Raw genomic sequence first — 12,828 nt, forward strand, 5'->3', positions numbered from 1 at the left:
ACTGGGGGCCGCTCAGAGCAGGCGGGCTGGGGGGGGTGTCCACCCGAGTTCACGCTCCGGACAGCATTAGTAAAAAGACGAAGACAGACACGCAAACGGCTTTTGCTGAGGCTCAGGTGGGCTGCAGAGAGCTGAGTGAAACCCCGAGCCCCCCAGACTGGAGAGAAGCAGGAGGCGGGCTCCTGCGACACCTATGCTGAGGAACGAGACGCGCCCGGCCAGCCGGGTGCCCGCGGAGCCCGTCACAGCTGCAGCCTGCAATCCTGACCCCCGACGGGGCAGCGTCCCTCGAGAAGAGCCTGGGCTATCATCATCCCTGCTCGGGTAGAGGCGGGGGGAGGCCAGTGCAGCCACGAGGGCAAGGCACCTGCCGTGGACGCCTCCCTCCGGGGACGTGAGGACGGGGACGCACGTGTCCGCGAGCACGGTGCGAGGGAGCGCCCCCGTGACGGTGCCGCTTGCGTTCTACCCCCCACCTCTCCCTGCCCCACCCCACTTGCGGGCCAGGGCAGTCATTTGGGGTCTCTCTAGCCGATGCAGTGGGCACGGGAGGTGTGCCCCAGGCAGACGTGGGATGGCCACAGCGAGAGGCAAGGCTGTCCCTGGTGGAGGGGGCGCGGCTGCCGCCTGCCGTCCAGCCTGGGGAAGGCGGGGGGGTGGGCTCTGGCGGGTACCTACCTGGTTCTTAGCCTGCCTGTACAGGGTCTGTTTTAAAGTCTCAGAATCTAAGGTGGAATTAAGCACATCTTTAACTTCAAATGCTTCCTCAGCTGCTCTGCGGAGATCCAGCCCCTTCCCAAAAGTTGGCATGGGCTCCAAAGCCAACAGACCGCCTGGCCGCTCCTCAACACACCTGCACCAATGACCGGAGAGGGGCCCCCGTTAGCCGGCCTGGCCTCTCGCCACCTCTCTGATGCCCCACGGCTGGCTCCGTGCCCGCATGCGCGCCACGGCATCTCCACGAGCCACATGCACGAGGAGACAGACACACGGACACACGGACACCCGGACGGAAGCCACACGGACGCAGGAGAGCGACGCAGGAGGGAGGTGAGTGTACGTGCACACGCTGCAAGCAGCAGGCAGGGCGCCTGGGTCTCAGGGATGGGGGGCAGCCGGGGACGCCTCGGTTCCCGAGAATCCGGGCGGCTCTGGAGAGGCCCGGGAGGAAACGGGCCGTCTCGGAAAGGCCTCCGGGATCTGCGGGCCTCCCCGGGGAGGATCTCGGGACGCCGGCAGCATCACCGGTGCCGAAAGTAGGCGGCGAGCAGTCGGGACCTGGGGAACGTGGCTGTGGTCCACCTGCTTCCAGAACTGTGGGCGCTCAGCCCCGCCCCTCACAGCCCGCCGGAGGCCAGATGTCACCCTCCGGGTTCTTCCGCAGGGCCGGACACGGCCCGTGGGTCCAGGACCAGCTCCCTCTCAGCCGTCCCCTCCCCCACGCTGCCTCCGGGCCTGGGGAAGCGTGTGTGTGCGCGCGTGCGAGTCTGGGGGGCTGGGGCCCGGCCTCACCCTTGCCTGCACACAGAAGTCCCTGCAGTGGGAACGCCTGCTGGGAAGGAGGGTGAACCCCACTGGGCGGGTGGCAGGTGTGGGAATGAGGCGCCCCCGCGCGGTGCTCGGCCCGGCCCTGCCCGGGTCTCCCGCCGTGCGGGGCCCCCGGGGGGCTGGTGCCCACCTTCGGGTGCGGTCGAAGCCCACGGCCAGGGAGGCGGGCGGCTCCCCGTCCTCCTCGTCCTCGAAGGCGCCCTGGGGCTCCGGCGCGGGGGACACGGTGTCGTCCGGGGACTTCCCCGCCAGGCTGTCGCCGTCCTCCTCCGGCTCCTCCTCCTCCTCCTCCTCCTCCACGTCCTCTGGCTTCCCGCCGGGCAGGCCCGGGCCCTGGGAGGCGCCGTCCAGCTCCTGGACTTCCGGCCTGAAATGACCCGGACAGACTTGGCCACAGATGCCCAGAGGCCGGCGGGTCGGCTCCAGTTGCTTCAGCTCCTCCGCCGTCCCTGACGGCCCCCCGCCCCCTTCGAAGGCAGCCTGGGCCCCGCGGTCACTGAGCCCTCAGAGCCGGGGTCCTGGGTGGCTCTTCCGCACCCTCGGCCCCGGCTGCCATCCTTGCGGAGTGAGGGACTCAGGCAGAGAAGGGAGACTGCTGAGGGCTGGGCGGGGACCGCTGGGCGGCGGGGCTCCTGTTACGCCAGCGTGGACAGCGGGCCACTCAGGGGCTCCGGGAAGGGAGCCACGGCCGGCCCGGTGGGGAAGGGGGCTCTGGGCTTGAGCACCGCACAAGGGGTGCCCTCGGAGAGGCTCAGACACGGGAGGTTTGCTGGCCCAGCCCTGATGGATGCTTTGCTTCTCCCCACCCGCCGTGAGGACACGAGGACGGGGTGGCCCCTCAGCAGACGGAGCGTCTGGGATCCAGGGTCCCAGACCACGTGGACCGGGCTGTTGTCAGCGACGGAAACCCGCCAGGGGGGGTCTCTCCTGCAACCCGGACCCCACCTCGTCTCCCTCAGGGTCCCTGCAGCCGGGAGAGCCTTTCCCACCCTGGGTCCTCATCACTGAAAACAGAAAACAAGCAGCGAGGGAGAGGGTGCTCATTCTCTTTGGAAAATGTCACCAGCTTTGTCTGGTTCGTCTGCAAGTCTGTGACCAGGGGCTGTGGCCACAGGTGGGCTGGGCCCAAGGCCATCTGGGCAGGGGTCCGACACGTGGGCAGAAGGGGTTGGCGAGGGAGAGACACGCACTTCCTGAGCCCGAGTTCGGAGCCCCCGGTCCCCACTCCTCCTGGACCTCACACGGCCCACGGCAGTCTGTCCACTGCTGTCAGGGGAGACTTGGGGTCCCGCTCGGGGCACCAAGGCGAGAAGATACGTCCCCCCCGAGTGGTCACCACCTCCAAATGCCGAGAGGGTAGGGGGCCGGGCTGGGCTGGGGGAGACCCCGATGGCCCTGCTCTCGGCCGTTCCTGTCTTCACTTCTTCTCTTTCCACAGGGAAGCATGTGGATGCTGAGAGCTGACCTGCCCTCCAGGACGGGCAGGAACCCAGCACGTTTCCCTTGTCGCCAGGTGCACGCCCGTCCACCGCGGTGAGGACCCCGGAGCCAGGTCCTGCCTCCCACTCTGGGTCTTGGCAGGGTCCCCTTGGACTGGGCTTGCCGTCTCGGAGCCCACACCCTCGCAGGGACGTGAGAACAGGCCCCACGCTGAGCGCTGATGCAAGCACTGGTGGGGAGCCCTGGGCCCCGGGGCTCAGATCAGCGCGAAGCCCTGTGTGTCAGTTAAGCAAACCTGAGCTCTCTGTGCAGGTTTATACACGAGCCCCTCTGTAGGAGCAGCAACCTTGAACGCTTTGTCTCTGCGTCCCCAAACCCGCCCTGCATAGAGGGTCTGCTCATTGGTGGGAGGTCTGCATCAAGCACCAGAGCTCATTGGGTGGGTACGGGGGCGGATACGGCGGGGACAGAGCGGACAGTCTGGCTGGAGACGGCTTCAGACAGAGAGGACACCAGGAGGAGTGTCCAGGCCTCCACACAGCTGCCTGGGGCGGGGGAGTCTCCCCGAGGCCACCGTACCAGAGCAGCACGGCTGTGACTCAAACGGCGGGGCTCCATCCCTCCCTGTCCTGGAGTCTAGACGTCCCAGATCCCGGTGTCACAGGGCTGCTTCTGCTGCCGGCCCCTCCCCTGTACTCCAGGGGTCCTGCTGGCGATGCTGGGACTCCGTGGCTGGTCGGCACATCACCCGATCTCTGCGGTGTCCTCACACGGTACCTCCCTGTTGCGTGTGCGTGCGTCCCAATCTCCCCCTTTTCTAAGGACACCAGTCCTATCGGATATGGGCCGCCCGACTCCAGTAAGACCTTATCTTAACTAATTACAACTTAAGACCCTATCTCCAAATAAGGCCACACTCTGAGGTGCTGGAGATTAGGATTTCAACATAGGAATTTCGGGGGAGACAGGATTCAGCCCCGGAGTTTCTGGGATCGTAGGGTCAGGAAGCCTGGCAGGCCCTGAATTCTCACTGACGGTCAAGAGAAAGATGCTGGTTCTGGGTGACGTTAGTATCGGCCCCTGATAGGACTGTCAACATCCCACCGCTTTCCACACATTAGCCAACAAACGTCAACCGTGACCACGGTCTCCATTTCCAACGACGTGCGGGCACCTCCAGTGGCTCCCAGCTCCCGGGATGCAGCCTCAGCGGGAGGGGCCAGCCGAGGGCCTGGGTGGGCACGGTGGCTCTGCCCTGGTTTTCTGAGGGACGTGAGGCCGGCCTCCTCTGAGCCCCACTGACCCCCCTCCCCGGGGGCCCCGGTTGAAACGTTCTGCTTCGTGGGGTTAGGACGGTGCCGTCCCCTCTTCCCTCTGGGGACGACCCCTCTGTCTGGTGGCTCTCCTGGAGTGTCCTCCTCGTGGCTGAGAGCTGGGCCTGTCACCCAAGCCTGAGGTGTGGGAGCCGCCCGGCACGGCCGCCCACCCCAGGGAGGGAGGATGCCCCGGGCATATCCTTGTCAGTTCTCATCTGGCTTTGCCCTGGGCACAAAGGGAGAGTCTTTCACAGCCAGGACGTGCCTCGAGGCCTGGCCCCTGGGTGCGCAGGTCCTTGACTTTCTCTGAAGGCGGAGATCACAGAGCTTGGACTCCGGACAGCTCTCAGAGCCGTGGGGTGCTGTCTGAACACAACTCCTCACCCCGCACGCCGGGAGCAGATGCGGGGGGCTGGGTTCCCGTGGGACCGTAGCGTGCGCCCAGAGCCAAGGACGGACACGGGCACTTCGTTGGCTGTAGAGCGGGCAGGGCTGCCCCCAGGAGCGAGGTCTCCACTGCCAGCCAGGGCTCTGGGATGCACAGCCCACGGCCGGCCTCTCCCACGTCCCCTCCTCTGAGCCCGCCCAGGCGCCAGGCGAGATCACCTTCCCGGGCGTGGATTCAGGACTTAGCAGAGCCAGAAACAGTCCAAGTGTCGCGTCGTGCCCACTTGTAGATTTGACAGGCCTTTTTGGTGCCCCTGCTCTGCCCCCAGGGGCACCAGTGATGTGGGGACAGGCCCTTGGGGGGCTGGGTGTCCTGGGGGACCCACGTCACCTCGCTGGGGGTGGGTGGGGAGGGACCCGGGCCCTGGGGCCGCAGAGCCACAGCCCACCCACCCCTCTGGGCCTCTGCAGGACTAGGGGAGCACATCCCTGCGGACCCTTGGAGTTTGGGCATCTCCGATTCGCCAGCAGCTGAGCCGTGGGACGGAGGTGATGCAGAATAGCCTCCGTGCCCTTGAATTCTCAATTCTGCCATTCTTCTGCCTCCGCGTGTGTGTGTGTGTGTGTGTGTGTGTGTGTGTGTGTGTATTTAAAGGGGCAGCACTCTTGCTCAGAAACCTCCTGTGCCTCGGATTAAATAAGAATGTCCTGGAGTTTCAGAGACGTGGCAGACGTCATGGCGGGAGCCGTCACCTGGCCCGTGTCTGGCTGCAAATCTCTTAGCCGTGAGGCCACACTGTGCCACCTAGGCCTGCATGCTGGCACTGCACTGAGAGTGTGACACACGCCATCAGGCCAGGGTGCTCCTTCTAATCACCCCGTGCAGGTGGAGAAACCGAGGCAGAGAGGGGGCGGGGATGGGCGTTGGCTGCGGAGCCCACGGGCCTCGCCCTCTGCGGTGGGCCTGGGGTCCCTGGTGCTGGGACGGGGGACCCTGCTGGGGGCGTGACTGTGCAGAGTCCAGACCTCCCCGGGGGCCCCCGGGACGGGCTTCTTACCGGTTGTCCGTTCGCGTTGCCGCTTGGTTCGTCTCACTGTTGGCAATAAAGTTTCTGATTTCTGAGAAATAGGAGTCTTCCTTCTCATCTAAAAGTGCGTGGTGGTCCGACTCGGAGGCGGGGGAGGAGGTGCTGGTCCCCAGGTGGTTCGTGAGGACCCCCGAATGCTGGCTCGCTGCAGTGAGGGGAGCGTCAGAGGAGGGCGTCCCTCAGCTGAGCCCCTCCCTCCGGGGCGCACCAGTGACGGGGCGGGCGGCCAAGGAGCGTGCGCATTTGAGGTGCTCTTAGGGAACCCACTTCTTAGGAAAACCCAAGAGTACAAGATTCTACGTAGTGAAAAGGGTTTGAGGGGTGACTGCAAGCCTTCCCACAGAACTAGCTTGCGTCCCCTCCCCCTCCCCTCCCCCTCCCCCTCCCACCCCTCCCCACCCGACGGACCCCCACCTGGTCCCTGCTCGTGCTCGTGCTTCTTCAGGTGTCTGTCCAGGTTGGTCTGCTGCCCAAAGCAGCGGTTGCACAGGTGGCATTTGAAGGGCTTCTCCTTGTTGTGGATGTTCCGGACATGCCGCTGGAGGTTGGAGGAGATGCTGAAGGACCGGTCGCAGTACTTACACCTGTAAGACACGGCGCCTCAGCGGAGCCCCTGGCCTTGAGGAGACCCCCGAGGCCACCGGGAGGCGGTCCTGGCAAAGCTGCCCCTGGAAGCGGGTGCTCCCCCCCAGACCCGGGGCCGTGGATGGTGTCGGACTGTGCCCCGAGCAGGTGTGGGGGGGAACCCTCTGGGGCCTGTGCCCCTGGCTGGCCAGCACCGGGACCCTCTGGCGTCTCCCCGCATCTCTCGCCCTCTCTGCTGTCGGGGTCCGCCCCGCGCGCACGCCGGGGCCTGGCGGTCCACGGGGGAGGGCGGCGTGCTCCTGGCGGCCTCAAGGGGGCACCCGCGCACCAGGAAAGATGCTCCTGGCAGGTTTTCCAGGGAAGGAGCCCAGACCCGCTGCCTGCGACCTTCCTCCCTGGAGGAGAACCCCACCCTGGCCTGGTCCGGCCCCTCTCCGCAGGTCCTTGGGCTACCGCATCTCCCTTGGGGCCTCACCTGGCCAGTCCATTAACAGGGCGCGGGGGCTGCCCCAACTCTCCCAAGCATCCCTCAGTGCCCTGAGGTGAACAGGGCTCCCAGCCTCCCCCGGTCAGGTGGCCTCCGTCCACGGACCCCCTTCAGTGGGGGGCGCCCTCCACCCCTCTGCAGGGGCACCCGCTGCCAGGCTGCACGGCACACTTGGGAAATTAGAAAAAGACGCTCTTTCCTCCAGATGCTTCTGTTGTCAGAATATTGTCGTGACCCCCCCCCCCAAGTTCACCAGAGCAAAGCGCTTTACCGACGGGAAGCTGCCATGAGGCACGATTTGAGACACCGGCCACGTGCAGGTCCCCGTGGGTGTGGGGCCTCGTGCGGGCACAGCCTTCACGACCACCCTCGGAGGCCCCGAGGGCGGGGAGAGGGAGGGTGATCACCCACGGGAACTGACAGCGAGGGCCTGAGCAAGGCGGGCGCTGAGAAGCAAGAAACAGAGGGAATGAGAGGGGGAGAGAGAGAGCCGGGGCCGGGGGCCGGAGGGCCCACAGCCGCCCGCTCAGCAACCAGTGCCACCTCCTCCCGGCGGCAGGAGTCCGGGCCAAGGCCGCCCACCGCTCCCACCCGCTCTGCACGTCCAGCTGGGCCTCGGCAGAGGGACTCCGGCTCAGGGGTCTCCAGTCGCACACGTGTGCGCGCGCCTCAGAGCGCCCTTGCACGCACGTGGGGCTCTGTGCACGCTCGCGGGTGCGTGCACACGTGCTGGTGGGCACGCTCGTGTGCACCTGGCCTCAGGGCTCCTCCTGCTTTGGACACGAGCTCCCAGGGAGCGACGAGCAGAGAGGCCGGCACGGCAGAACGCCGACCGGCCGAGCCCTTCGGGAGGCGGAGTCTGGGCAGCCAGTGCAGCGGGGCGTGGGCTCAGGACATCAGGTCCACCCAGAGGGCGTGGCTGGAAGGCGTGGGCACCTGTCCTGAGGACGCGGCCTGGCACCCCTACAGGGGCCGGTGGCCTTGCCCCAGCCTAGCGTACTGGTCACGAGCACTCGGTCATGCGCACGGGGACGCGCCCGAGGACACTCCGGGGCCCCGGCCTCCCATCTGGGGCCGGGCTGGCGGGGGCCTCCTCGGTGCCGCCCGCCCAGAGCCCGAGGCGCCCGCCTGACACTTGACATTCAGCGGCTGGCCCTGCCCGGGGGGTCTGGGCCACCTCAGTGCTCCCAGGGCCCCCGAGGAAGGAAGCCTGAGGCCCCCACTAGCCGCCGCCGGGGCCTGGGAGCTGAGCTTTCCCTGCTCGAAGGGGTGGCAGCTTTATGAAGCTCTGTCCTGGTAGGTTGAGAGGCTCCGAGTTACCCCCACCTCTCCTCCCGCGGGATAACCCCTGGGGAGAGGGGCCCAGCTAGAGGGAGCCCCTACGGCTCCCCTGCTGTGATTCTGGGGCTTCGTTTACTCAGTTCCCGAAGCTTCCACATGCTGCCTGAGGCCAGGCTGACGCTGGCTCCCTCCGCGGCAGATGGGCTAAGAGCCATCCGTGATCTGCACGCTAAGCCCCTGGGCTCCCCCTGGCCACCCTCAGCCTTCTCCGCTCCTAGGTGCCAGGCTGGCCTGTTGGGCCAGCTGAGCTGCCTCCGGGCCCCTGGGTGTCCCTGGAACGTGGGGCCTTGGTTCTCCCACAGCCTCGTGACTTGGAGCCACGTCCTGGCTGCCAGCGCCGGGAAGGTGGCTATCTTGTCTTTCTCAGCCTGCGCTGCCAGAGCAGTTGGGCTGGGGCTTTGAGCCCTCTCCCTGGCTGAGCTGAGCAGAGGTCCTCGGGTGTCCCCTGACCTGGCGCTTCCCTCTCGACGGTCCAGAAAGGAGGGTTTTTACATCCCAGCCTGCACCGTCTCGCTCCCCCACTCTGACCCCGGCACCCCACAAAGTTACAGAAACCCTCCACCCCCAGTGGCACCAGGCTCACCCGTAGGGCGAGTGCCAGGCCAAGCTGGCCCCAGTCCGGGTCTGGGCATTCGCCCCCTGCCTGTCCAACAGGCTTCACACGGGCTGCGTGGTGTGCCCGCCTTGGTCTACACAGGTGCCTGCACACTTAGCCTTCCTTCCCTGTATCTTTGGAAATTCAGGGACCCTCTGCAAGCTCCACGAGCGGCCGTGAATTACCCCAGAGCAGTGGGAGCCCTGAGTACGAAACAGGACTGGACGGGGGGCTCATCACAGACCTGAGACCTCCCACCCCCAACCTCTGCAGGGCTGGGAGGGCCTGGGGGGGCAGCGACGCATTTAATTCGGTCACAGAGTCCTGAATCTGGCCCTCTCCTGGTCCTAATCTAAATAAATGGCCCAGAGAAGTACATTTGAAATTTAGGGGACTGGTGAGCCCAGGGCTGAGGGAGCAGGCTCTCAGAGCAGCTGGGGTTTGCATCGTAAATAAGCTGACAAGTGGCTAGTGAAATTTATGGCCGCGCTGTATAAAATAACACACCGTCGCGCTCCAGCAGGAATGGGAGAGCAGAGACCCGCTGGCCACGGTGGCGGGCAGGAAGGGCCCGCAAGGGGACCTTGCTGTGACCGCATCTGCCGCCGCCCTGGGAAAGCCAGCCGTGGTAGAGACCCAGCACCACGTGGGGAGGGTGAAATGGCCCTCGGGGGGCTGGCAGCGTCCTTCCCGGGACCCGGTGGGGCCACACCAGCCATCACAGGGAGAAACGCCTTTGGTCTTTGTAAAAACCAGGAAAGGAAAGAAAGAAGAGATTTTGAAACCCAGCCCTAACAATAAAACGAGCAAAGGACGGACACCTACGGGCCACCCGTAGCCCCGACGGAAATGGTAACAGGACCTTGCCGGGTGCTTCGACTTAACACACAGTTAGCGAGACGGGGAGCCAGGGAGGAAACGCACCGCACATGGGGAGGTGAGCATCCTTAAAGCCGCGATCCCAGGTCCCTCCAGGAGCCCGTGGCCAGTCCACGAGCGCTCGCATCCAGAGCGTGACTCGAGGCCCCCCACCCCTGGGCAGCAGCTGGGGGGACCCCTGACACGGCGGCTGCCAGGACAGATGAAGGAAGCGGGCCCCCCCACCGCCCCGGTTCCCAATCCAATTTTCATATCTCTCCTCCCACATCTCAATAAGCCCTCCGTGCTGGAGCCTGAAGGAATGTGTCATCAACTGCCCCTCGCCCCGCAGCTTCCCCCGAAGATCTCTAAGCCAGGACACGGGCTGGGCCGGGCAGAGGTGTGACCTCCTCTCCAGCAAACGTATCAGTCACGCTAAGGGGTCTGTTGCTCTCTTGCTTGTGAGGGGCCCCCGCCAGCTGGGCCTGTCCGGGCACACACGCAGCGCACACACGTGGGCTCCGGGCAGGCGGCCGGCGGTTTTCATCAGACCTGGCCTGGGCCGGCAACGGGCTTCTGTGGACAGACCCGCATGTTTTCCTTCTCCAATTCACAGAGTGAGCCCAGAAGCCTCTGTGATGTCACAGGCACAGTCCCACACCCGAAACTCCTCATTGTAGGCTGCCTTGAACCAGAAGTGGTCAGGATTTGCAGCGCAAACTTTCAAAGCAATCATTGTTACCCACGTCGAAACTCACAGATTGGAAAGAGCAAAAGAAATCTATGATAATTAAATCCTTCTAGAAACACGGCCCCGACCCCCCAGGGGCTCTTACACACAACACTGTCCAGCAGTTGGTTCTCCTTACAGGAAACACACGTGGCTCCTTTTCAGGGAGGGAGCCAGGCCAAACCAGCCTCTGTTAAGTTGTAGGTCACTTTTTGAGGGGAACGGGGGGCTGTGGGTTGTGGGCAGGCCGAGGGCACGGAACAGATGACGTCAGCTGATGCTCACCCGGCCAGGGCAGGGCATGGGGACTGTGACACTTGCAGGGGTCCCTGTGTGGCCGCCCGGCCGGGGGATGGGGACACGCCCCCAGTCTCCAGGGCCAGTGGGTGACTCCCAGCTCTGTGCGGTGGCCAGAGGACAGGAATCTCATGTCGCCAACTTAAAACCACACCAAACCCCTTATTCCCGAAGGCTGCTGTTCACCAGACGGCCCAGAACATCGTCCTGGCATTGGGACCAGCATTTCCCCAATTTGCCTCACGGTCACCATCCCCTGGGACTCCCAGGGTTCCCCTGGGTGGGTTCCCCCAAAGCCAGGGCACTACCCTCAGCTCGTTTCCGGCCCGACAAATGCCCCAGGGACCCAGGGGAAAGGCCAGAACGGTAAACTACCATGGCCGTGATCTCGGACCCCTGGCAGGTCAGGGCTGTCTCCAAGCCTGGGGCTCCAAGTCTCTGAAACGGGCTGACGCCTCCACTAGCTGTGAACACGAAGTGCACTGGCTCTCACACCCCCCATGCGCTGTGGCCACACCTCTGCAGGCAGGAGCCCAGGCACCGAGGGGCGAGGTTGAGGGCAGAGGCGGCGTCCGTCCAGGGCGGTCGGGGGGGTGTACGGAATCCCTCAGGACGCCCCACGCTTGGGTGGGACCCGACTTTGCATGGAGCTCCTTTTCCTCTGAGACCAGCCCACCCCGCCTTAGGCGCTTGCCCTGGTCCCCTGCCCAGGGCTGGGTCAGCGATGGCTGCCGGCCATGGTGAGGTGAGCGGAGGGGGTCTGGGTGGTGGTGAGGCTGAGGCGCCCCCCGCCGGACCACCCCTGGGCCTGGCTTCTCCACTCCAGTCGACACCCCAGCGGCAGGTGGGAGGGCTGCTCCTGGGCACCCTTCTGGGTCGGTAGATGGGAACCTTCCGGTAGCCTAACCTTCATAACGCCCCTGGGCGCGGGATGGCCGAGGGGCCAGGAGGGAGGGGCGCAGGAAGCGAGCTGGTGCAAGCATGCTGGCTCCCACCCGCTGCCCGTCCCGTCCGCCAGGAGCCTGCACCCCCCACCGGGCGGGCTCCTACCTGTACGGCTGCTCCCCGGTGTGTGTCCTCAGGTGTCTCGTGAGGTTTGCTGATCGGGGGAAGATCTTGCCACAGTACCTGGAGCGGAGGGGAGGGTGAGGGATGCGTGACGCAGATGCACCGCCGGAGACTCGGGCGCCCAGGTGCTTTCCTGGTGCTGTTTCTCCCACACCTGGGGGCAGGTGGCCTGGCAGCACACGCTGGATTTCAGTCTCTCCTCTGCCCCGGGGCCCAGCTGAGCCTCACAGAGAAGCTGGCCTCGCACCACTGGGCAGACGGCACTGGCCCACCCTGGCCCGCCGGGGCCGTTCCCCCCGCGACTCCGCCGCCGCCAAGCAGTTTCTCAGCCCCGGAGCCCAGCCTCGGCCGAGCTGGCAAGGACCGGCCTGCACCAGCCCGTGCACCTGGGGACGGACCATCTCTCCCCAGCACTGGGCTCCCCGCCGGCTCCCAGAGCTGTGGTTCAACACTGACCGCGGCGCCTCAGCCCCTGGCCTTGCGAATTCCGACCGGCTGGCCAAGGTTGCACTTTCTTGTGCTCACGGGAGCACAGCTTGGTGGGGGTACGTGCATATCTCTGGGGAGTGGCGTCAAGGGGACAACGGGCCATCGGTTGCTACCACGCTGTACCCTGGCTGAGACTGAGCGCTTTCTCCTGGAAGTGCAGGCGCACGGGCCGGCGCGGCACCCGGGGCCACTTTGCCGGGGCCGACCCAGGGGCTCTCAGCGTCTCACCTGCACGTGTAGCGCTCCTTGCCCTTCCTGAGGATGGGGTCCGAGAGCGTCGGGGGCGGGGACCGGAAGTTGAAGGGGTGGGGGGGGAGGGGCTGCAGGGAGCTGCCGGATTCCGCCTTCATGGCCGCGAAGCTCTCCAGCTTCTCAGTCATGGTCTCGATGGCTGACATCTGTTGGCAGGAGAGCGGGAGAGACTGTGGGGCGCCCCCGAGACGCCCCCTCTCTTGACGCGCGGGAACCCGCCCCCACGGGCACCTGGGGGTCCTGGATGAGCGAGAACGTCATGGGCCCCCGGGACAAGGAGGTCGTCGCTGGAACCCGTGGTCTCCTCCTTCTTCCTGACCACTGGGCTGGGTTCTTTCACTTTCTGC

General features: G+C 65.7%; 1 protein-coding gene across 2 annotated transcripts in view; it reads right to left on the minus strand.

The window, feature by feature from the left end:
• PRDM16 (PR/SET domain 16) overlaps positions 1 to 12,828 on the minus strand; it is a 328,213-nt gene that overhangs the window by 5,249 nt on the left and 310,136 nt on the right. Inside the window, exons 11-16 of one of the 2 annotated variants that reach the window (XM_067018953.1) lie at positions 12,458 to 12,627; positions 11,723 to 11,800; positions 6,194 to 6,363; positions 5,750 to 5,924; positions 1,679 to 1,915; positions 679 to 853 (exon numbers count right to left, since the gene is read on the minus strand). In XM_067018953.1, coding sequence (XP_066875054.1) covers positions 679 to 853; positions 1,679 to 1,915; positions 5,750 to 5,924; positions 6,194 to 6,363; positions 11,723 to 11,800; positions 12,458 to 12,627 — 1,005 coding nt within the window. The remainder of the gene's footprint in view (positions 1 to 678; positions 854 to 1,678; positions 1,916 to 5,749; positions 5,925 to 6,193; positions 6,364 to 11,722; positions 11,801 to 12,457; positions 12,628 to 12,828) is intronic. The other variant, XM_067018961.1, reaches the window with a different exon arrangement.

Source organism: Kogia breviceps, chromosome 1, assembly GCF_026419965.1.
Source record: "Kogia breviceps isolate mKogBre1 chromosome 1, mKogBre1 haplotype 1, whole genome shotgun sequence".
NCBI lineage: Eukaryota > Metazoa > Chordata > Mammalia > Artiodactyla > Physeteridae > Kogia > Kogia breviceps.